The 24,398-nt window shown below is 42.9% G+C and overlaps 2 protein-coding genes and 1 non-coding gene across 5 annotated transcripts in view; all 3 read left to right on the forward strand.

The window, feature by feature from the left end:
- Positions 1-286: 286 nt before the first annotated feature.
- FAM71D (family with sequence similarity 71 member D) lies at positions 287-12,821 on the forward strand. Its single transcript, XM_028508252.2, has 5 exons — positions 287-1,243; positions 3,721-3,920; positions 4,594-5,122; positions 7,626-7,873; positions 11,091-12,821. The coding sequence occupies exons 1-5, from the start codon at positions 1,085-1,087 to the stop codon at positions 11,146-11,148; spliced, it is 1,194 nt and encodes a 397-aa protein (XP_028364053.2). The 5' UTR covers positions 287-1,084; the 3' UTR covers positions 11,149-12,821.
- On the forward strand, positions 12,154-12,279 carry LOC114493662. The gene has a single exon (XR_003684275.1). It is a non-coding gene; the product is annotated as a small nucleolar RNA SNORA31 (small nucleolar RNA).
- Positions 12,822-22,376: 9,555 nt separating the features above from the next.
- Positions 22,377-24,398, forward strand: part of MPP5 (membrane palmitoylated protein 5) — a 74,048-nt gene continuing 72,026 nt past the window's right edge. For 2 of the 3 annotated variants that reach the window (XM_028505961.2, XM_028505963.2), the window contains exon 1: positions 22,377-22,600. The gene's annotated coding sequence lies outside the window, so the exon portion shown is untranslated. The remainder of the gene's footprint in view (positions 22,601-24,398) is intronic. The other variant, XM_028505962.2, reaches the window with a different exon arrangement.

Raw genomic sequence — 24,398 nt, forward strand, 5'->3', positions numbered from 1 at the left:
TTGAGCAACAACATAACTTCCTCTGGTCAGACTATGCGGGTCTTGTTCCTGGTGTGTGGGGCACGCGCAGGCTGTGTGACGTTGGGTAAATTACTTTCTGTCTCCAAGCCTCAACTGCATAGTACATAAAATGAATATGTTAATAATGCTGTTTCATAGTCTTCTCAGAATTAAATGAGGCAGGGCATATAAAGTCTTTATTGTCTCCCACAAAACAAGCACCAAATTAAAATTCTGTGGATTATTATTTCCCTTCCTCTCTGCTTTAGATGGTAGTTGTTTTATCTCTCTTTTTTTCTTTATTTCATCGAGTACTTTTTTTGTTTGTTTGTTTCATTCTTATTACATCTTGGCTTCTCTGGATTAGTTTACTTTCTTGCTCTCCTTGACTCATTTTGCTTCCAGTGCGTTCATGCTTGAGATGCGCTAAGGATGGGATCTAATGAGGCAGAGCCATTGGTGTCTGTTGCCACGGTTTCCGGAGAGGGAGCGGGAGATGAATAATGGTTGTTGATTAAATCAGTACCGGCTCCTCCCAACCAAGAACTAAGCTCCATCACGGGTGAATGATCAGGAAGGAATGTTCTCAGTTTAGTGTAGTTTTATACCCTACTTATAAAAAATGACTTGTGAACCCTGAGTGGTGGAAGTGATTCTGGTACATCAATTAGGAAGACAGGATTCATGATTTGGGGGACACGGGGCAAGTGTTTCGAGGCCGCCTACAGAGGCCTTCCCTTACCACCCTAATTAATTAGCATTGCCAGCACCACACCCCAGGCGCTTCCGATTCCACGTATCCGTTCCAGAGTCTTTGGGACCCTTATCATCCAACATCACTGTTTTCCTTGCTCACTTCCTGTTCCCCACAGAGCACAGGCTGCCTGAGGGGAGGGTCCTATGGGTCCTGCTCACACGTGTCTCCAGGGCGCAGCACCACACCTAGCAGATCGTAGATGTTGATGAAATTTGTTGAACAAATGAATGAATAAGTGAGGCTCCTTATGTGTTACATTAAATTTTCTCTGCGTCTGTTCATGGTGTGTCCACTTCGTCAGCTTTCTGAGGTCTGTGCGTGAACACCATGAAGAAGAACAACAGGAAGTCTACCGCGAGGACCCGTGAGCAGGAAGCCTTCCGCGTCCCACCCTTGCAGGGTCCAGGAGGGTTCCGGAACAAGCTGGATGGCGGGGAGTACGCCCCTTTTGTGACTCCGCCCATGTTAGAGGGCAACTTTATCCAGGTAAATATTTGAGCCCTGGATTATGTTGTAGTTAACTTCAGTCACTAACTTACTCAACGATGACTGAGCAGGTTGGGAGGAGAATTGCTTTAAGTGTGATAAGGTTGTGTGTGATACAATTGAAGGGAACAGTTTGGGGATTTTAAACAACTGAAAATAATTATACTGTTGAAGACAAATTCATTTCAAATTTTCCCAACTCTGACTTAGGAATTCTGTCCTAACTTTCCTGTAACTGTCTATCATAATCTTGCCAAAATTACATAAAGGGACAATGGTCATTTTTAGGATGTCCTGCCATGGGAAAGCATTCAACCTTTCTTAGGCCTAGAAGACATTTTAGAGAATAATATCTACGACACAACTAGGATTTAAAGTGAATTTTCACTCTTAGTTCTGAAGATAAAATATAATTGTCAAATTGTGCCAGAGAGAAAAGTTTCCTTTCATAAAAACCTACCCATATTCTGAATGAAACTACATTTCAGTGCATTTGGGAGCAGTTCTAAGTTTCCTTTGAACACTTGACATTAAAACATTCAGACAAATAAATGAGTTCAATGGTGTGGACCATACCCCTAAACTTCATTAAAATGCTACAACCAAGTCTAACATGAGACACACCCATTTGAGCAGCACCCCAGCGGAGGCCACAGAGGGGTGACAGGCACGACCACAGACACAGCATCATCTCTGCACCAACACCTGGGAACTGGGCCGACCTCCTCACCTCCAGAACCATAGGCAGGAGGTGACTTCTCAATGGACACTAATGTTTAAGTGATACCCCAGAACACACATGATTAAGTCATAATTTTATATACTTTACTTTCCATATGCTTCTTTCCTATTAACAATCTTTTTATTTTATTTTTTGCACTTCTTCTTGCACACTTTTCAAATACCCATTGCATGTTCTGATGAACACTGCGGGGCAGTTAGCATTCTACAGTCCGTCCACCGCCCCAGACCAGGCATAATTGGAGAAGGTTATTCTCTTCTGCAGACTCAACAAGATTGAATGGAAAAAGAACAACTATTACCTCGAATAGAATGCAAGAGCCTCAGGGCATCGGCTCACCCTCAGGGAGCCACCCGGGACCCAGGTCCTCTCTTTTTGCTCTGTCACCCTCAAGCCATCTCCCTCCCACATCCCATGCAAACAGGACAGCGACAGCTGTCAGCAACAACAGGGATGCCTCTCATCTTTACAGCCATTTCTGAGGGCTCAGAATCCGTTACCAGAGCCACCAGCAGACCCCCACTAGTGTCTCATTGGCCAGGCCTGGTCACATGCCACTGCTGCAAGCAATCACTAACAAGGGGATGGGTCACCGTGACTGGTTTAGGTCAGTCATAGTTTAACCCCTGGGTTGGGGCACCATCCCTGAGGGGTAGGTACGAGACAAAACCAGAATTCTGTTCATTGGGAAAAAGAGGGGATGGTGTCAAGTAGATCAATCAATAGTGTGGGCTATAACATCTTTCAGAGTATATTTGTTTTTAAGTGGTTTATTTATTTATTTTTGAACCAGTTATTGTACAGCGGAGAAACCAAGTGTTGCTTAAAGCCTCTGTGGCTCCCTTAACATCCCTGTCCACCCAATTTCCTCCTCTTCCGACTAGCAGAGATTTTACTGGCCGAGAGCCTTAGGCTTTGGGGGTGCTACACATGCAGCCCCTCAGCCTGACAGCCCACACAGCCAGTGTGTTCTGGTCCCGCCGTCCGGGGCTCAGTGAGAGGCCCTTCCTCGGGGGCACTTCTCTGACCCTACGTCTGGCCGGCTGACAAGTGTTTAAGAAGTTTGCAAGTGCTTGTTAAACACAGCCATTATTAAAACTTAAATTATAAAAACTTTTAAAATTAATTTATATTCAAAACGAAGGCAACAAATACTCAAAACTCATCACTCCTATTATTTCACTACATTTTACTATTATCTATGTTCTTGAGGCTACAGATACAAGAGTTTGGCAAAGGCCAATAAAGACTTTTGTGAAAATCAGTTGGCTGAATGGAATTTAAAACAAAGGGTGTTGCATATCACTATTTGTAAATCGTGTGCTTCTTATGATTTATATCAGTAAAATGTGTAATAGACATACGTGTGTGTACCCTCCAAGAGACCGTTGTTACACGTTCACCAGCACACCCCTGCCCACATCCCCTTCTAGGTCAAGTCCCCTGTTGTGTGTGCCACAGCACAGCAGCCTGAACTTGTACTTGGTAACTCTTCTTCCAATAGTAATAGTGACAGACTTGTTTAATGCTCGCCTCCCTTTGTGGACCTCCCTGGGTCAGGGACCGTGTCTGCCCTGTCACTGTGAAAGCTCCAAAAATTCACATGAACATGTGAGTGACCAGTGCATCCTATGGCTCATTGCTCCTTCATTTCCTACACAGCTCAGGCCAGCAAGGTTGTCGGGACCATGCACTTTGTCAGAAAACCTCTCTTCCTGTTCTCTGTCTGTCTCAGGTCAACAGGAGGGGTGAGTCCATCTACCTGCATAACCGAGCCAACTGGGTGACAGTAGGCATCTGCTCTTCCAGACACAGCCCCAAGACCCCCAACATGATGCTGCTCGCACATCTGACCCCCACCGCCAGGAAAGATACAGAACCCCTGTTTAAAAGTCTCCTGACGTCTCATGTTCCTGAGAAACTGGTGCTCACCAGGTGAGTTACAAAGGAAGAGGTGAAAGATGTTTCAGAAAATACGCTTTGCCCCTGAGGAGCTGAAAACGGAAGCAGCTGCGCCCAGGGAGCCGCTCACCGGCACTCGTGCCACGCGTGAAAGGTCGAGTCTCTCCCTCAGATTCCGGGAAAATCGTGTGTGGCAACCTGGCAGCAGCCAAACAGGAGGTTAACTTTTTTTTTATTAAACTTAAGTAGCAGGAACTAAAGACCCAGACTGCCTCTCTAGAACATGCCCCTCTCCCCCAGCATCCCAACTTCCATCAAAATTATCTCTGGTCTTGTCTTGAGGCACCGACTTGCTGTATGGCCTAGAGCACACTGCCTAAGTTCTCTAAGGCTCAGGTCTGCAGGATGAAATAGGACGACTCCTTGGGGTAAACAGCTGATACTCTGATTTTTTTTTAGTATATCAGAGCCCCAGGAATGGGATTCAGGTAGGATGACCCCCTAGGACCAGACCTGGGAACGTGGCAGCTACAAGAAGGCACCGCCCCGCCCCATGCCCGCCCTGTGCCTGCCCCTGCCCAGGCCTGTGTGCGAGGAAAGCCTGTTGTCCCAAGTCTCACTCTTCAAACCACTATAAGACGTTAATGGAAAGGCCCCTGATAGCTTTCCAGCTGGGCCCCCAGAAGACCTGTGCGTCTGTTTGCAGGTTCCTCCCCCTGCAGTTCGTGACTCTGTCTGTACATGACGCAAAGACGATGCGCCTCAAAGTAAAGCTGGTGAGTGGCCGAGCCTACTACCTGCAGCTCTGCGCCCCTGCATACAAGCAGGACGCCTTGTTTTCTCAGTGGGAGCAGCTCATCTCCCTCCTGAACCAGGAGAGAGGCAGAGCTTCCAGAGTGTCGGAAGTCTCAAGCCTCTCGGAAATCACAAACAGCACAGACATCACGGGCTCGGTGGACATCATGGACATCGCAGGGTTCACGGCTCTACAGGCCCCACACGTGCACCCAGGCCCAGACCCAGCACACGCCGTAGACAGCCCCGAGTTCTCGGAATTAACCGTCGTCACCGACATCACCGACGTGACAGATGTTCCAGAAAATGAGGTCGCCGAGGCCCCAGACATCAAAATTTTCACAGAAGTCACAGAAGTCACAGACCTTCATGATGTCACAAACAGTTCGGAGGTCAAAGTGGTGTTTGAAAATGACGACATACTAAGGGCCAAGGAAAAGGTATGTGGCACGGCAGACTTCTAAGTCTTTAATGACCAAAGATAAGAGCGATCATTGAGATTCTGGTTAGCTACCTGGTGTGGATCATCAAAATGCTACGGAACTTGCTCTGAGTCACCTAATTCCAATAATGACATCGGAGCCCCAAGCCCTGGTGGAAAGTTGTCATCAGGTGTCTCCTGAAATAGTGCCCACCCTCACCGCCAAACTTACCACAGTGCCAGGAAGCTGTGGCGGGACGGAAAGAGCCATGGGATCAGAGTCAGAGGCCTGGGCTGGAATCTTGCCCCGCTGTAGAGCAGTGTGGGTACGTCACTGAGCCTGCATGAGCCTGTCTCATCTCTAAACGAGGATATTAGAATCATGTAAGGGCTGTGTTAAGGCTTAAATGTGGAGAAGGTTGCAGTACATTGAAGGATGGGGTGAAACTTCAGTAGGTAAAAGTGAGGGTGGACATGGGACACTAAAACACCAAAAGGAGTGGCTGTGGGAAAGGTCAGACAGTGAGAAAACCCAGAGCCATATCCAAGCATGGTTAGTTCAGTTTGGCTGGAGCGTAAGATATGTGGAGAATATTCGGATACAGGATGGTAAGTTGCTTGCAAACCTTGCATGCCAAAATAAGAAGTGTGGATTTCAGTCTTTGGGCAAAGTTTAGCCACAATACCCCTTCCTGTAAAAGATGTGAAGGAGCTGTGTTTTTAAAAGATTAGTTTAATGGCATCAATTGTAGGTAAAATGGATTGTAGGTAAAGAAATCAGTTTGAAGGCTACTGCAGGAAACCTCGATGGGGCCCACAAGTTTTAAAAAATTGCAAAGGGCAAGGAAGAAGGTTCAGAGAAGAAATTCTAGGTAAATACAGTGGAAAATGTTTAACCTGGCTAGTAAGCAAACAAATGCAAATTTTTTAAAAATCTAACCTATAAAACTGTTCATTAAAACAATAAAAACGGTCAGTGTTAGTAAAGCTCTGGTTAGATTTATGGGAGGGTTGAGAATTGGTACAAACTTGCTTGAAATCATCACGAATCAAGAACCTAAGAATGTTTATAACCTTTGGCTCACTGATCCCAGTTCTAAGAATCTTTCTAAAGGAATTAATCAGAAATAGGAATGAGGATTTAGCTATGAAGATGTTAATCATACCACATCTGTGCTGTTTATTTAAAAAATGAAAATATGGTCATAATCTAAACGTCCACTCCAGGGGAAATGGCTACGTGGGTTTGAATCCGGGAGGGGCCTCCCCGCATCTGTCTTACCCAGGAGTGGCCATAGTACGTATCTGGCTAGATCATAGACCCTTAGTAAACATTTGTTCAATGAACGAATACTCTTTAGCTATTAAAATTGTTGAAGAGTTTTCCTTTGCTTGGAGAAATCTTCATGATATAAAGTAGAGTGAAAAATTAAGAATATAATTCCTACTGTATAAAAATACTTTTATACACGTTAAGACAATAGGGAGAGGGAACAGTCACATTGGGAGGGGGGGTTCGTGTTTTCTTCACGCTTTTCTGGATGTTCTGTTTCCTACAATAACAAATTTTTAACTAGAATAATTCAGTGTATAATAAAGAGAATGCTTATTAGCATTAAACAGAATAGTTAAGCAAAAAGTGTAGGATATAAAATGAAAATATAAGCACAAAGTATACATATACAAATAAATAAATGGACAGAAAGACCAAGTGAAATGTGCCACAAGAGTAGTTATTTCTGGCCAGTGGCCTCAAGCAAGCAATAACATTCTTCCTTTCACTTTATATCTTATTGGTTTTTAAAAATTATTCTATGATAAATATATATGACTTTTGTTGTCACACAGAATGAAGTTTTTAAGGAAGGAAATTGTTGCACTATTTTCAAGGGAAGGTCACGGAGCTGATGGACTGGGAGGCGCAGGTGGGAGGGCTGTTGGAGGGACGCAGCGCAGAAACGGCTGACGCAGCTCCGAGGCCTGAGGGAGGCCCTGAAAAAGGCAGTGAGCCTCTCAAGAGGCGGTGCATCCACAGAAACCGGGACGTTAGGAGAACAGGACAGAATTTAGGGTATTCAGTTTTAGGCAGAAGTCCTAAGTCTTTCGAGATCTAGTAAGATGATGAACCTTCCACCCCTCTCACCTATTGGATGCTCTTAAATCAAGAACAGCCTCGGACTGGGGAGCAGGTAGCAAGGTATTTCTAGAAAACCTTCCTTTCCTTGATAATTCAGGGAGAGAAGTTACTGTAGTTAAGTACTAATTCTCTCATGGGAGGTGACTTTGGGGTGAATGCCCACATGGGCTTTTCAGAGTGTTGTGCCAGGACCCCCCGCTGCCAGCCGCCAACACCTGCCGGGCCTCCTGGGCCTGGTTACCTCATTATTGCACCCTCGCACTTAAGGGCGCTCGGTAAATCAGATGGAGTGGTGGTTACTGCTGTAGACACGGCTCCACAGATAGTCTGTTTTTGTATAATGCTCTTCTGTTTCCTGACTTGCCCATGCTTACTGTTTTCAAAGGAAAAAATAGAAAACATCCTGAAGCCTGACTGTCTAGGAGGTATAGAAAGTAAGAATGCGTCCAAAGCGTGCTCAGAGCACATCAACATCTCAAATGCAACACTGACTTTTGAAGGCGAAAGATATTTTCATACTACCTTGACCCCAGGAGAAAGTGAGACAAGTACATTCAAAGAGATGGGTGATAAAACCTCAGAAATAACGTCAACTGGTTTTAAAAGCACAGCTCTCAAGGCTGAAGAATCCAGGTATGAGAAACAGGGAAATGCGGGGCATGCTAAGACGGGAGGCAATTAAATACACTCACGCTTGGAAGTCCCCACCACGCAGCCGTTTGTTGTCCAACATTCTCAGATATAGATACAATACAAGCGAATGACATGGTCACCTCTTAACTAACCACATTTGGTGCAACCTCGTCTAATTTCGTGCCCACTTCCCACATCATGCACTTGGCATTCTGGGCTGCTGTCTGGGGTTGGCTGTGCTGAAGAAACAGGCCAGAATCGCAGGGTCCACATTTTGGAGTCCCGGGACTCAAGTTCTGGAATGACGATGGGTACTTTTTCTTCTTTATACTCCTCTATGCTTTCTCCTCTACATATCCCTTATACTTTTCAACATTTCCAACTAATTTCATCTGAAAGAAACTGGTTTCACAGTTTGAATATTCCATTGCAAGATGAATGGGAGAGAACACTCTAGTATTATAAAGATGAAAAGTTAATCCATCATTCTGGAGTAACACCTAAAAAGAAACCTGAGAAAAATGTAGATCTAAATGCTTATTTTACCAAAAATGAAAAGGAGGGATGCAATGAATTGTCTAAATTCTTTTTAAATATAAAAAAGGGGTTGTTATGGGCTTTGACACATGCACAGTGACATGTATCTACCATTACAGAATAGTCTCACTATCCTAAAAATCCTCTGGGCAGTAGCTTAGCTCTTAGTGGCTTTTTAAAATATTAAAATTGTGAGATAAAAAAGTTTTACAATGAAAAATGAAAGTGCAAAGTTTTGTTAGTTTCACTATTATAATCACTTTAAAAATGAAAAAATTGTGCCTTAAATAGAAAAAAAATTACAGAATTTTAAAGATAAAAGGGATCTTGGAGGTGAGTAAATCCCAAATTCTCTGAGGCCCCATCTGCCAGCCTTACCTTCCTGTGTCTTCTATCTGCTGACTTCACTAAGGAGAACGTTAAACAGGTAAAAATTTAAAACACAAAGCAAAAACCAAATTTTGGTTCTAAGTAATCCTCTTTAGCCCAATTTAATCAAGCCTGGATTCTTTTTCGTTGCCAGTGTACATCAGGAATACAATTAGTAGCTAGAGCCTAATTTGAAAATGTTCATTGTGAATGACAGGTGCGATCTAAGAATAGCGTGGAACTCACTGGCGCTTTATTCCGGGACAGTATTCCTTGTAAAATATTGTAAGATCGGGAGGACTTTGCCAGGCATTGTGAGAGTGGTAAATAAGTTCCACATATTTTTCTTCAAGACCATGAATTTCAGTGACACTTTATAACCATGTACTTTGGAACAATGAAAAAAATTAAACAATGACCTTGTTAGCTATTTTGTCCACAAATTCATTTTTCTTTAAAACGTAAATTCAGAAATTCAAATCTAGATGAGTGAAAGACTATAGAGCCCTCTGTAATGTCACCGTAGTTGCTTTAGGGGTGAAGGATTTACTTTGTAAAGCATTAACATTCCTTTTCACCCCGAGATAATAGTGCTAGTGTGACTCTTCCCTTTGCTTTATGGAGGGTAATGGCAGGCTTTATTTTAATTTATACCTATTTAAAGTACATTTGTTTTATACTTCTCAGTCTCTTGAAAACTTTGATCATTAAGGTTAATCTTCATTTAAATCACCAGACCTATTTAGTAAAGGCTACATGAACCTTTATTTGCAAACTCCTCAGAAAATTACTAGTTTAACCTTTACTTTGGAAAGATCCATTAGAACTGGAACTGGATGTATTTGCCAGAACCCTTGAAATGGATCATAATTATGTCTTTGTACTTATCTGTGAAGGTATTATCTAAGGGTAATTATTTTCTTTTGCTCAAACAGCAACAGTTCCAAAATAGTTATTGAACATGTGACAAAGAAACAAAGATTTGGTGAAAATTAAGTGAATTAGGTTTATGTTTTAGCATACCAGTGAGGTTAAGAGAATAAGTATTGTAATTATTGTTATTAACTTTTAAAATTAGGAGTGCAGGAAACAAACTTCTTTATCCAAAGACATTTCTGAAAGTAAAATAGTCTGAAAAACTGACAGCTTCTCTCCTATTCTAGCCACTAAACCATAAGAAATATAATCACTTGGGCAAGTACTTCACCTGTGTCGGGGAGGAAAAATAAATTTCCTTCTACCCTTCAAGTTCATCTGGCTGGTCTAATAATCAAATTAACACGAGACAGATTAACAAGAGCAAATAACCAAACTCATTACATATGTACATACGCGGGTTCCCTGAGAATGTAGGGCTCTGGGACAGACTGGGCAGCTGAAGTCCAGGCACTGTTCTAGACCAGGAAGAGGGAGGCAGGGGCCTGGACCACCAACGGAAAGGAGGCAGTGCACAGGTAGAGGAGAGAGAGCGAATATTAGGGAACCGGATCCGGCCAGGACGCCCAAAAAACGATGCGACCCAGAGGGGCGTCTAAACACCGGCTTGGCTCGGCCTCTTCCTCCCCATCGTCACACTGAGACCGCAGCCTGACACCGAGCTGACAGCTCCCCTCCTCTGAGCAGAGCAGGGTTTTCTATCTGAATTCCTTTAGGCAGGTAAGGAGGAGGGTCAAAGATTCTCTCTGGGTCTTTCTTTTCTTAAAAATAACCATCTTAAAATAATTAACATTTCTAAAAGGCATATTTTGGGGTTGACAAAGTCTGCTTCTCCTCACCTGTAAGATTCCCAGGCACTGTGCCCCCACCAGGGCCACTAGAGACTGTGAGAAAGAACTTCCAGCCCCAGGCGCCCACCCACTCCTGAGTCTCCCCCCAGCCTCTGTGCAAGCTTATATCCCCAACACAGCTGACTGTTTAGGTAAGCCCCTGAGCTTCTCTCACTCTTGACCCCAAATAAGTTTTCAGGGCCTGGGGACGAAACAGGATGGGGACACCCCAACCTCACTGAGTGACAGGTGACAGACAATATACATTATATATTATTACACATAATTTAAATACATTATATATCATTACACACAATTTACTTGGATGGCTGTTACAGGTCAGATAGCTTGCATATTACAGGAGTTTAGGTAACTTTTCTTCAATATGTATTATCACCACCAATGCCCTAGGTGCGCCAATCATGTCTCATGACTATCTACAAAGCATTTAGAGAGTGGTCAGTCGTCTCACACCCAGTCATTATTTTCTAAATATTTGTGGTTACACTGGCAAAAATTTTGAAGTGTGTTGTTTATTTTTACAGGAACACAAGAACCGATGCAAACACTTCAGGTAGGGAACAAATTCCACTACATCTTTGAAATCCCTGGTGTCCGGGAGTCACCTCTGGGTCCTGGAACAGAGTAGTCGAGAGCAAAGGAATCGAACAAGATGTTTTGATGCGCCCCCTGCCCTGCCTTTGCTCCCTTCGGAGGGTTTCCCACTGCGGAAGCGCTTCGCAAGCCTGTCCTCGTGCTGTCTGTCAAGTGGGAGGCATCTCTTCACGTTTTTCTGTCTGGTAGAGATCAGTTTCCTAGTTCCCAGTATCTAACTCTCTGGGCATGAACCACTCCCAGGCTAGCTCTGCAGGCAGAACCCAAACAATAGGGCCCCTTGTCCTTGCTGATTTGGAAGGGGAGGGTCCACACTAAATCTCTTGGTAAATCTGAAATCATCTGGCCCCTCTTTTCTTCCTACTGTCAGCTTTGGCCTCTGCTTTGCTGTCAGGTGATAGCATTTAACGTTTTGTTTGGCAGTTTCTTCTTTACAAATTCTCATGTCTCAGGATTTTAAAACTGTAACACAAGCTTCTAATGTGGGGGTTGTCCTCCAGGCACCAGTGGAGACCGCTTCCCTTGCTTGCTGCTGACTCACTTCTAAGTTCGTGTCTGACCCGGGGGTGGCGCAGACCTCAGCTCCAGTCATGCACGCAAGGGACGTCACGGAAGGAACACAGAGGCACATTTCACTGGACTTAAGTGGAGCGGGGAAAAAAATACTTCCACTTTAGAAACCAACACTAAAAGGCATTTTTAGTCACATTTATAAGCGTCCTCCTCAAAAAGGCAAATAATTAAAGGATAGGTGTTTGTACAGATGGGACCTGTCTCTGGCCATTCCTGCTGGGCTGCGCGTCCAAAGTGCCAGATCAACTTCACTGCAGTGTGACTTCACCTGTTTTATAGCCCACAGTACTGAACCTGGAAACATCGTGGGGAAATGCTGTTGTGGTTTACAAGAAAAATGCAAAATCGCCTTTGTCGTACATAAAATTTTCATCTGTCAGTTTCTACCCCAAATGATATTTCAAAAAGAAACCAAAGTGATCGCATCCAGGAATAGACCTTAAACAATCTCGTGTTGTTCTTTTGGTTTGCACTGGGATGCAAAAGAAAAAAATCCCTGCACTCTCTGTCTTTGTGGCAGCCTGCATGGAGTGGGGGACTACATCTGCCGAAAAAACAAAAAAGAAAGAAAGAAAGAAACCAAAGTGTATTTGTAGAAATTCCAGGGATGTCCAACTGGCAAATATTTTCCCCTCATTCTCTAAAGGCAAAGGATCAACCTAGCAGCAGCCTTATCAATAACACATAGCACGTTAGCACATAACTACATATACTCTGAAGCACTCATTATGTAAGCCATGGAAACTTTAAATGTAGGACATCAATGTTTAATGTAGGACATCAATAGTTTTATCTTCATCCTACACGTGACTGATTCTTTCACTTGTCTTGGCACAAACTCAATTTTGTTCAACTGAACACACATTCGATACCTATCTATTATAGATGAGGTACTGGCAGGCTCTGGAAGAGATCAAAACTAAATAAATAACAGGACATATTACCTGGCCTCAAGATATGTGCACGAATAACATAAATTATAATGGTATAGGCACTTTAAGAGAAAAATGGAGAACCTAGTTTTAGCTCAAGAGAGAAGATCAGGAAAGATCCTCCGAAGGAGGCGGTCTATGGGTTAGAGAGGGGGAAGCAAGAACATGAGGGCACAGAGAAGAGTGTGAACAAAATCAAACACAGGGGATAGTGCGGGGCCTGCTCCTTTGCAGGGATAATGAAAGATGCAGCCAGAAGGCGAGGTGGGAGCCAGACTACGCAGGTCTTGGGCTGTGCTACGGAGTGTGGATAGTACTGTTTGGTACGTAAGGAGAAGGCCCTGAAAGAGAGAGAAATGACAAAATTAAGGTTATGTTTTAAGACAACTGAAATTTCTAAGAGAAGCTGGCAGAGACTAGAGATAGGAAATCAGCATAACAGTCCTGATGAAGGGTGCCAAAGCCTTGGGCCAGGTAAGAAGCGGTGAGACAAAAGGACATGATTACAGAGTCAAAAGATTTGTTGACTAATTACCTGTGGGGACAAGAGAAAAAAACTGAAGATAACAGAGTTTGGGGGCAACAGGACCAGAGAGTAGTGAGTCCATGAAACAGGCTGGGAGAGGAACTGGAAGACTTTGGGTACGTGAAGAAGTCTACTATCAAACACAGAACTGAGAAACAAAAGCCTTGGATTTGACCTCTAGCTGAAACTACACTTCCTCTGTTTCTGGATGCCATATTGAATCTCTCTGGGCCTCAGTTATTTTAATTATCAAATGTGTGTGCATATGGGTGGGGGAATGAGGAGGGCGTGATTGGCTGTCTCAATGCCCTTTCACCTGTCACGATTCTATAAGCTGCTGTGTTTGTGGTCGAGGTGGCCCATCTTTGTGAACGTAGTGGGCAGCTTGAAACGGGGCTCTGGAAAGGAGGAGCAAAGTGAAGAGCAGTCCACGTGCAGCAAAATTCCCCCCCAAGCTTGTTCAATCACAAGGACGGTGCAAGATGCAAACCTGGCATGCAGTTTTCACAAAAGTATTAATGATTTTCCCTGTTTGTTTTCTTTCACATACTTTCTCATTCTTTCCATTTTTCTCTTCTATATCTTCCCGTTTTTCCTTACTTAGGATTGTATAGTTTTGCAATTTTCCCTCTGATTTGCATTTCCTTCCCCTTCTTCACACTCTGAATCACTTCTTTTTCCCCTTTCATACTCTCTTCCTTATGCTTAACACTCTACCCCAAGAAAAGTAAAGATCAGTAGAATCATCAGCCCTCGTCCTATTGAATGTAAACTGAGTGTAGACTAAAACTGAGTGTGTACATCTGATTTCTCCTCTAGGCAGAAGCCCGAGTACTGCATTCCCACTGCTGTAAAGCAAACCCCCGGAACTGTGAACCTCGTCAGATTCACATTCACCCCATTCTGGGCAATGGCTAGCTGGGGGGGCCACAGTCTCTAATTCATCTCTCAAACCTCTCAGCAGTTTACAACAATCACCCTTTTTCTCTTTTCTGAATCAGATTTTTGGTGAAGTGGCACTTCAAGTGTGCTTTTACAAAAAGGCTACAAGGCAGGGCCCGGGTTAAACCTGTCTCCCCGGGTGTGGGTCCGTCTCCCTTCCTGATTTTTCCATTTGTCTTCCTGGGCTTTGCTCTCCTTGCCTTTGCTGATTTCTTTCCAGGGAGCCCAAACAATAGACTTGTCTATGATTCTATGTTATTTTCCAAGGTGAAAAGAAAAGAGACAAATAATAGAGATTCAAGAAAAGAAGAGGGGAAAATACTTATGAAATACTGGGAATGTTTTCCCCACCCCTCCCCACATTTCTTTGATGACTAATCAAATTCCTTGGAATCCTAAGCAGCCAGGTTTATTCTACCTTGATGAAATCGAGAACCTGTTTGGGAAATTTAGCAATGGGCTCCATTGGAAAGAATAAAGACATTTTTGATGAGGAGGCTAAAACACCATTTGAATTTAAGACCAAGGATAAGATTCCTCTCCTTATGTACCTTTTTTTCTCTCCTGCTTTTGGCTTTTTCCTTTCTTCCTTACTCCCTCTCTTCCTCTTTCCCCACCATTTTTCTTTTTGCCCTCTGGTTCTCTTCCCCATGCCGAATCCTCCTCTGATTTCCTCGAGCCTGTGCCTCATCTGTCTCCCTCTTTCTCAGGGGAATGGATGTGAGGAAAGGGAAGGAAAACAGAGAAAGAAAAGGCCAATGGAAAAAAAAAACATGTAAGACAACCTAAAGGTAATTTTTTACAATTATAAATCTCTATAGATAAAAGGGTGGACATGACACTTTCACAGAAAGTTGTCGATAAATTGAAGCTTTTAACATTGACTTTCATTGCTTCTATTGTAGTAACAATAGAGGTAGACTGGAAAGCAGAGGCCTGGTTGGGGTTTCTGCTCCTGCATCCATCATGGGTCAAAATGTAGCAGCACAGGAAAAGAGGGAGCTTCAGATAAGGCACTGGGAGAGAATTGCTTGCTTTTGCTTTTACAAGAGATTCCCTTCATTCTCATTTCTACTCTTCCCCTTTGCCTCCCTCATCATACTCTTTACGAACGTGCTTTCTTAGATTAGCCAGCACAACCAAGGCCTGTCTCTTTCATACCCATATTATACGAACACTGACAGAGTACCTACCGGGCTGCCCTGTACGGCTATGCAAACTGTTCACTGACTGCATGGTGTCGGGGACCCCATTCACGTTCTGTGCTCAGTGCAAATGTGCATCGCTGTGTGTGGTGGCCCCAGCCTACTGCATTTGCATTTCTTTGAGACACCAGCTGACAGTGAACCACTTAGGAGTAGGACTTCTCTCCGCAGCCTCTCCCAACATAGCCAACGTGTGTGGGTTCATACACGTGCACATTTAGGGGCTGAGTTCACAGAATTTAAGGGAAGGTTAGAGAACCAGGAACGGCCTTGGCAGGAACCACATGCCCATCTCCTCAGGGCTCTGGTGATGGAATGGAGGTGCCCACCCTTCTGTCCCTCCTCTGTCATTCTGCCACCAAAGCCTGCTAGTTTAGCACCGAGCACCTAGTTTAACAGGGCCCCACCCAGATGCACACCATGGGCCAGAGGTTATGCACCAGTGGAGAACAGTGTGGCCAAAAATTAACAAATGTCCACACAAAATAATCCGCTGGCATCCATGTATACTCCTGAGTCTTTGCCTATTCTTTTGTCACTTCTGTTTCTTTTTAAGCACATTCTTAATATTGTTCTGTGGTCATGGTGGACAGTGACACGGTGGCACTCAGGGTGACAGGTGCCGGTTCTTACATCCACCTAGACAGAGTCCCAAGCCCTGCTAGCTCTCAATGCAGGGTGGGGCAAAAGAAGGTGTATAGTCGTTCACATGGAAGATAATACAATAGCTAATAAATAATAACACAAGAATAGACTCTCTGTTTTGCATCCTCACAACTGTAAATCTACTTTGGTCCCATCCTTTATATTATACAATTTAGAGAAAGAAATTCTTTTAAAGATAACCCAATATGTTCTAATGATTTCATCCTTTGATTGCTATATTCTATCACAATGGCATTTCAAATATTGGGGCCTCATTAAGAACTACAGATGCAAAGGAGGGCAAAAGTGATGATGTATATACCATGTTTAAATCTTGACTTCTGAATTTTAGAAAGTGGCTCCCAGCTATTCAAGCTGTGAACTGCTTATGTATATGGGCAAAGGCATACAATTATTTTAAATGGTGAAAAAAGGTTTGTTACTAATAAAGACTTCATATTCCCACTGAAGTAATTTGAAAGTTATTTGGCCCCTTATTTCAACAAGCATATATTACATGCATGTAAATCTCATATACCTATGACTTATTTTAGGGCTCAGTTTAGCACAGATTCAAAACTTGCAAAAAAGTTCAATGCTATGCCTGTCTATAACTCTTAAAGAATAAAAGCCCATCACCTTAATCTTAACGTCTTGATTTATTAGGTTCTTACTTGGATAGAAATAGCTTAAAACAAAAATTTTAAGAAATCTAGAAGTTCCTTTTACATTGCTTCAACCTCTACCTTTGAAAAATGTGTGCTTCTCTGTCCCAAGGATCTTTATCATTGCATTAAGAAGAAAAGCTGTATTATCAATGTAATTTTACTTATTTCAATCACTTATTTTATGCATAGTTTTTAAAGTTTTTTACTTAAGAGAAATAACTTTATTCTGTATTTCAGATTTTTTACTTCATTGGACTGACTTCTCCATCTTGTTTTTTCAGATAAGTAGAAACTACTAAACTAAAAAGCAAACGCAGCTCAGGAAATGACAGTCAGCACACGGGAAACACCAAGCAGCGTCTCCCACGTGGTAGAAATAAAGGCTAACACCAATCACTAAGTATTCACATGTATGCCGATCTAGTCTCTTAAATCTGTAACGACTGTGGATATCAATTTTAAAGGAAGGCAGAAAAGTATACAAAACCATAAGGTTTCTGATTCATAAACTCAATTTTCACCCGTAAGACTTCTTTTCTTGGAGGTTGTGGGAAAATTTGTTATTCTCTTTGGTTTTACTTTTCTTTTCTGGACATTAGCCCAGGACTATGTTATTTCTATCAGGCACTGTGGTGTCCTTGAAGGTGGGGTCATGTTCCTTCCATCTTTGTGTTCTAGCTGAGCACCTGGCCTGAAAGACAGTATTTATGGAATCAATGAATGGCATTTTCAGACAGTTTTGTTTTTAAATCCCCATACTTTTAAAAATAAAGAAACTAGCCCTGGCTGGTGTGGCTGAGTGGACTGAGCACCGGCCTGCGAACCAAAGGGTTGCTGGTTCCATTCCCAGTCAGGGCACATGCCTGGGTTGCAGGCCAGGTCCCCAGTAGGGGGTGTGTGAGAGGGGCAACAACACACTGATGTTTCTCTCCCTCTTTCTCTCCTTTCCCCTCTCTCCAAAAATAAGTAAAATATATATTTTTTAATTTAAAAAAATAAACTACAGACAGCCCCCATCCAAAAAATAGTTTGGATTTTTAAAAGCCACCACTTACTCATTCTCAAAAAGCTGCCAGTCATTCTGTAATGTGCTTTGCATGCATTCTCAATCTTCACAATAATCTGAGGGTCTTATTACTTTCCTGTTTTACACACAGATGGTAAAAGGGAAGCTTAGTGAGGTGAAGTTGTTTGCTCAAAGTCATACAGCTAATATAATATGCACGCTATCACAGTGGCTACAGTGTTGAGAAGAGAAAATATTGGTGGAAAAGAGCCTATTGCAGTAATCCAGGCAAAAGATGGTGATGCTCTGGAGTAGGGTGGTAGCAGTGGGTTTGTTGACAAGTGGTTAGATTCTGGGTACGAATGTAGAAATGGAAGGATTTCCTGATGGACTTGGACCTACAGTAGGAACAGAGCCTGAACGCCTGGAATAGTAAGATTACCATACACTGAAATAACGAAAACTAGACAAACATGAAAAGTTCTGGCATGTTAAATTTTTGATGATTATTAGAAATTTAAATGGAGATGTTGAACCAATAGTTAAATATACAATTCTGGGGTCACAGCAGAAGTTTAGGCTAGAGACAAATTTAAAGGTGATAGTGTGTAGATAAAACTGAATGCCGCCGAGACCTGATGCAGTCATGTAGGTAGTGAGTGATAAAGAACATGGTGATAAGAATAAAGACAAATAATTAATGCGTCTAGTGCCTGGCATGTTCTGAGCACTTTACGTAAATAGATTCATTGAATCTTCATAACCACTGTGAGAGGTAGCTACTTCTATTACCAATTTATAAATGAGGAATTTGAATCTTGAGGAAATTAAGTGACTTTCTTCTGAGCAAACAGCTAGCAAGTGGCAGAACTGGGCTTCAAACCCAGGCAGAGAGAAGTAAAATATTAAATATTAGAGCCCTGGGACACCCCAACTTTTCGCAATCAGGAGACAAAGAAGAACCAGCAAAGGAGACTGAGAAGGAGGTTCCGGTGGGTAGAAAGAGAGGCTAGAGTGGTCAGGCTCCCAGAGACAAAAGGGGGAAAACACTCACTGGCGTCAAATGCTTGCTGGCAGATTGAGGAAGACAAGGACTGAACACTGACCTTTGCATTTCGCAAAGTGGCTCTAATAGGTGACCTTGATATAAAGGCTGTTTTGAAGCAGTGATGGAGTTAAATCTCAATCAGAATGAGTCCCAGACAGGATAGAAGGGACACGAGAGTCCGACTTTCTGGAGCTCACACAGGTATACCACCCCAGACCCAGTCAGAGGTGTTCACTTATGGATATGAGTTAAAGTGGCAGCTGACATTTGTTACATAAACAAACTAGAGATTTGATTGGGAGTTTAGTGAGGAAAAGGTATGGATAATTTTATAGTCCCTTTTTAGGAGAATAAACCTGATTTCCTTTCTCTTGGCATTCAGGCTTCGTCTTTCTTTTATTAGAAAAATTTCCAAGCTCCAAATTTGCCTGCCTTCTCTCTCCAAAATAAAATTTCTCCAGTGGATTGAGCGTGGGCTGCGAACCGAAGTGTCACAGGTTCGATTCCCAGTCAGGGTACATGCCTGGGTTGCAGGCCATGACCCCCAGCAACCACACATTGATGTTTCTCTCTCTCTCTCTATCTCCCTCCCTTCCCTCTCTAAAAATAAATAAATAAAATCTTTAAAAAAAATTTCTCTTGGACCATGTTTTATTTGTCTACACATCCTCAGCCTAGCACAGGACCACCCAAGAAGGGTACAGATAAAAGTCTGATAAATGACTAACATTCTCAATACTGAATATGCTAGTCTGAAGTTACTGTTGACTACTTATGTTCCCATAAGCCCATGCTTTCCACTGTGTGCTTCACCCATTCGAATTGATGAAAGCTTTATCTTTTTAAAGCCACGTGTAAGATCTTGATTTTCCTATTATTGTGGGTATTTTAATAGTGGGTTATTTTCTGCCCCTGTCACTCTCCCTCTTCATTAGACAGCGAAGCTCCCCCTAGTGTGAGACTTGACTGTTCTTTGAGGCCATGCAGACTTGTTTCCGCTCACTATATTCTATTTGACCTTGATGAACTTGTCCTGTCCCTTTTCACACCTTACATATTTCTTCCAGGACAGGGACTGTTATGTTTCAGTTTCCTACAGCATAGTACTTCGCACGTAAGAAGTGCTCAGTATCTATTTTTTGAGTTAATGAGTGAATATTTATTAAAGTCAGGTGAGTTGAATGGTCCCCACCTGTACTGAATGATGCTGATGCTGCACTAACCAAAGACAGTGGGACCTCCCATCCCACATGGCAACAACTGCATGATGTCCTTAGCTTAGGGACATAGTAATTTCAGCTAGATTTACGAAAGGTTAAGAAGTACTAAACATCAAAATAATAATAACTAAACCCAATTAAGCTACAAAAGCTAATGGTTTTTGGTTTCTTCTTTGTTTTTTTTTTATTTAAAATTTTTTAGATATTTAATTATTAATGTACCTACTAACTTGTTTCATAACTTCTCATATCTCAATCAGTGAGTATTCTTCTTTCAATTGACATAATTTCTGACCACCTGGTTTATACAATTGTAAATGATTAGGCTACTAATTCAGTTATGAAAACTTTGGCTTACACCAGTACATAGAAGTGATAAAACCAAAGGAATATAATAGCCTTAGTTAAGGATTTCACATGTAACAGTGAGTGGTAGAATCTTGAAAACTGAGATTTCAGATCTGTTGCAAATGGCTAACATCATTGTGAATATATTTCCCCCAGGCCTTTAACATAATAAAATGGTACAACATTTTATTACATAAACATGTAATAGAGGCTGTTGCCAGATGATAGGTTAAGAGGATGCCAAGAGGAGGAGGGAGGAAGGATATGGTCACCCTTTGCCATACACTTGTTTTTCCAGTTTGTCTTTCACTACTCACCCAAAATACTTAGTTACAAATTTGCCAGGGTGACTCAGCGGGTGAACCTGCCATGTGACAAGGATGAACAACTCTTCTGACAGGGGATTTTAAACCACGGATCACCCATTACATTCTATTTTGGGATGAAATCACATTTTCTTAACTCCCTATGCTAGATTAAATATTTAAAAAACTACTAGAATCTTAAAACTAGTATAAAATAACCTGTTATATTACGGAGGAGAACATTTAAGCAAGTATATTTAGGAAACGTTAGGAAAAGTTTAGGAAATTTTTCGCACATGCAAGTCACCAAAGGAGTCAGCATCGAAGCTAAATCTCAAATCCAATTACCTTACCTATAGATTCTATTTCTTACATTCTTCACTTTTTGCACACAAAGCCAGTAATTTGAGTGATTTCAGGATTCTGGAAATGGCTTATCCACCAGAGAATAAACTTTTATTTGTCATAAGGTCTACCCTCTTTTAAAATGAAAACATCTTTGAGAAGTAAAGAGTAACGTTTGTATAGCACTTTACATAGGAGTCTCCGCATGTTTTGAGAATGCCAGCTGCTTTCTCACACAGTGATCATCTTTTTACTGGTGTGCAGTCCTGTGACAGAGGTCTCTCAGCGGCGGGGGAAGCGAGCCTAGCTGGGGAGCTCATTTGCTTAGCCTGTTATGCAAAATTGCTTGGAGCCAGGCAATTGGAATGCAAGGGTAATGAGAGACTCTTTCTGAAGAGTACATTTCTTTGAACAGCTAGATCAGTGGTTCTTAAACTGAGGTGATTTCAGGCCCAGGGGGGACCTTTGGCAATGTATAGTGACACTTTTCATGGTCATAATGGGGGTAGTGGTGCTATTGGCATCTGGAGGGTAGAAACCAGGGATGCTGCTGTAACATCCTGCAATGCACTGGAAGTCCCCCCTAACAAAGAATGCTGTGGCCCTAATATCAATAGCCCTGAGGTTGAGAAATCCTGAGACAGAGGAAGAAAAATTCATAGAGGAACTAGAGGAGGCTTCTTGAATAATTATTTTATGCATTTAAGAACTTAGAAAAGGAAATAGGTCACACACATAGACACCCTTTTTTGTATATGGCTAACAGTTCCTAGGGAATTCTAAACATTGTTTATCTGGATTTTCTTGCACTGGGTATGGGTTGGCCCAGGACACTCTAAACCCATTCACTCAGGTTTTGTGAAACAGCTCTGGCCCTTGGCATTCTTCCTTTCTGGTTTCCAGAACTCGATCCAAGCTGCTAGCTTTTTGGAGTCTTCGGCGGTAACAGAGAATTCTTCTGTGGGACACTACATGTGTAGTGTTCAAGTATGTCACGTTTAAAAAAAAACACAAAAGTTAGATCATGTGACGTCTTTCATAGGACAGGAGGAGTGGCCTCACAGGGAATCAGATTTTCTTTAGGAGCGGACAGTCTTCCACAGCGAGAAGAGTCAGGGGCTGTAGAACCGTAAGCTACTCCCGACTACGTCCCAGGGAAACCTCGCAGCCCCACACAACCTACTTCCCCCGAGTTCAAGCCCAAAGCGATTTCCTATGCTTCCAAGCCCGAAGCAGTTTGCCATTGATATTTGGAGGCGCGCCAGTGCGCGCGACCAGACGCTCCGGAGCTACAGAACTGACCAATGAGCGGGCCGGCTCTCCGCACGGGCTCGGGATTGGGCGAACCGCGCCAGCCCCTCTGCCTAGCGGAGGGCGGGGCGCGCCCAGGAGGGACTGGGATAGGCGCTCCCGCTACGCCACAGTCCCGGGGGCGCGTGCGCGGTCTTGCGGCGGCCGCGGGGGCCGGTCTCGCGCGGTGCAGAGGTGGAGTCGCCGGCGGCGGAGACGGCGGTGGCTGGCGACGGAGGCGGGGGCGGGGACTAAGGATTGTGAGGTGGGGAATCGGGAGTTTCTGGATTCTTTATCCGGTATCTTAAGTGCCGTTGGGGAGCTGTCGTTTCTGCAGTATTTAGAGGCGGCTGGGGCAGTAGGATCCGCGGCCCCTGTGGCGCAGAGGTAAGAGACGGACGGGCGGCAGCTCGGTGTGGAGGTCTTAATCAACAGGTCCCCAGGAGCGCGGCGGGGGAGGGGCAGTCGGGCTGGTCCCCTCCCCCACATGCCGGGCGCTGGGCTCCGGAGGGACCTGGGTCTGCACTGTGGACTGCCCCACGCCGCGGGGAGCGGCAGCTCGCCACGGAGGGCGTGAGCCCAACCTTTGTCCCTGGAGGAGCGCTGCCTGGCTGTGCCCAGTCCCTCCTGTCTTGACGAGGGACCCACCTTGGCGGCGCTGCTGTCCTCTCAGCCCGAGTTGCGGGAGGCGCGGCAGGGAGTCGCCGGTCCCCTGCACCTCCGTCCCGAGTTCGGGACTCCCGGGACTCCCTCTAAGCCGGGTCGGGGAAACTGGCAGGGCGAACACTTTCCTTGAGAACACGGAATGTAGTCAGCGTTCCTCTGCCTGACTCAGCTCCTGGTATTCAGCTGCTCGTTGCATTCTTTAAACAAATAAACTATTCTTACTTCCTTGTGGCCAATCTTAAAGAAAAACCTATTCTCGTAAATAGTTTCTGATAATTGACTCTAAGTTTGCAAGGTGAACTTTGAAGCCTTGTAAATTGTTGGAAGCTGCATTTAATGAAAGGCGCTTTAAACAATCTTCGGTCCAAATTATGTAACTTACTAGTAATAACTCACCTTATGCTTATTTGATATACATACAGTAATGTGTACGGAATTCAGGTTTCGGTCGAGAGGTTTTTTGGTTTTGTTTTGTTTTGTTTTGTTTTTGGCATTTGGCGCTAAAATTAAAATCTGAAAGCTAGGAGGTTTTTAGAAGTAGTATATAGTCTACGTTTTGTCTCCGTACTCGTTTAGAATCGTAAGAATTTAAATTTGGAAAGTGTAGAACAAGAATTTTGAAGTTTTGGCTTTACTGACAAGGTGAAAGGCGTTAATATTTCTGCTTTTAAAAAATGTTTTAATGATTGTATTCTAATTATGCTTTTGGATTACACCAGAAGTTAATAGCCTATTAAATTCTGCAATAGAAACAAATGATATGTTGGTTATTTGGTGACTTTGAAGTATAAGTATTGGTGGTAATGAAATTGTTAAATACGCTTGTTTGGATTATGAAGTACTGATTTCTTTTTTACTAGATCCCTGTGTCATGACATATTACAGGTTTTTAAAGGCTCTTTATTGTAGCAGGCTGAAGCTATGAAATTATCGTGTAAGGTCTTTGTATATAACACAGACAAAAATACGAAAGGCAATTCATTTTATCTTTGTTTCTAAAAAGAAGCAAGTGAATCATACCGTGTATTTGAATGACTTTTGGTTAGACAGATCTGAACTTGACAGTAAAGGTAGGCTCAATATTGTTTTAGAATGTTAGAATGAGAGAGGATATGTATGTTTTACCTGAGGGTAAGCAGTTTATGTGTTCCTTCTGAATTGTGATATTGATTAAAAAGACAGACCAAGAAGTTTGGTCCATTTTATGTATCAGTATACTAAGACGTTTTATTTCACTGATAGTCTGTTATTTCAGGGTGTCTGGGGAAAATTGTTTCTCCACATAGGGGCTTTAGAATATAATTTTTGATTATATACACACCTACTAAATCATTATATAATTGTTGTGTTGGAAATATTCTTAGTACTTTTATAGCCTTGCCTCTTCATTTTCCAGGAAGAGTAAAGTGAGCTTTATGTAGTAAGCAGTCCACAGTCTTGACTGCTAAAATGTTTGTCTGCAAATTCCAAGTGTGGTGGTCTTTTAAGTTACCTTTCACAAAATCACGTGTGTAGCCAG

This window comes from Phyllostomus discolor, chromosome 1 (assembly GCF_004126475.2).
Source record: "Phyllostomus discolor isolate MPI-MPIP mPhyDis1 chromosome 1, mPhyDis1.pri.v3, whole genome shotgun sequence".
NCBI classification, from domain to species: domain Eukaryota; kingdom Metazoa; phylum Chordata; class Mammalia; order Chiroptera; family Phyllostomidae; genus Phyllostomus; species Phyllostomus discolor.

What these genes read in the sequence shown, in the direction of transcription:
- FAM71D (XM_028508252.2), top strand. Translation starts at nt 1,085, where the DNA reads ATGAAGAAGAACAACAGGAAGTCTACCGCGAGGACCCGTGAGCAGGAA. An exon ending in GAGAAACTGGTGCTCACCAG is followed by an intron (nt 3,921 to 4,593) that starts GTGAGTTACAAA and finishes GTCTGTTTGCAG; the next exon opens with GTTCCTCCCCCTGCAGTTCG. An exon ending in CTCAAGGCTGAAGAATCCAG is followed by an intron (nt 7,874 to 11,090) that starts GTATGAGAAACA and finishes TTATTTTTACAG; the next exon opens with GAACACAAGAACCGATGCAA.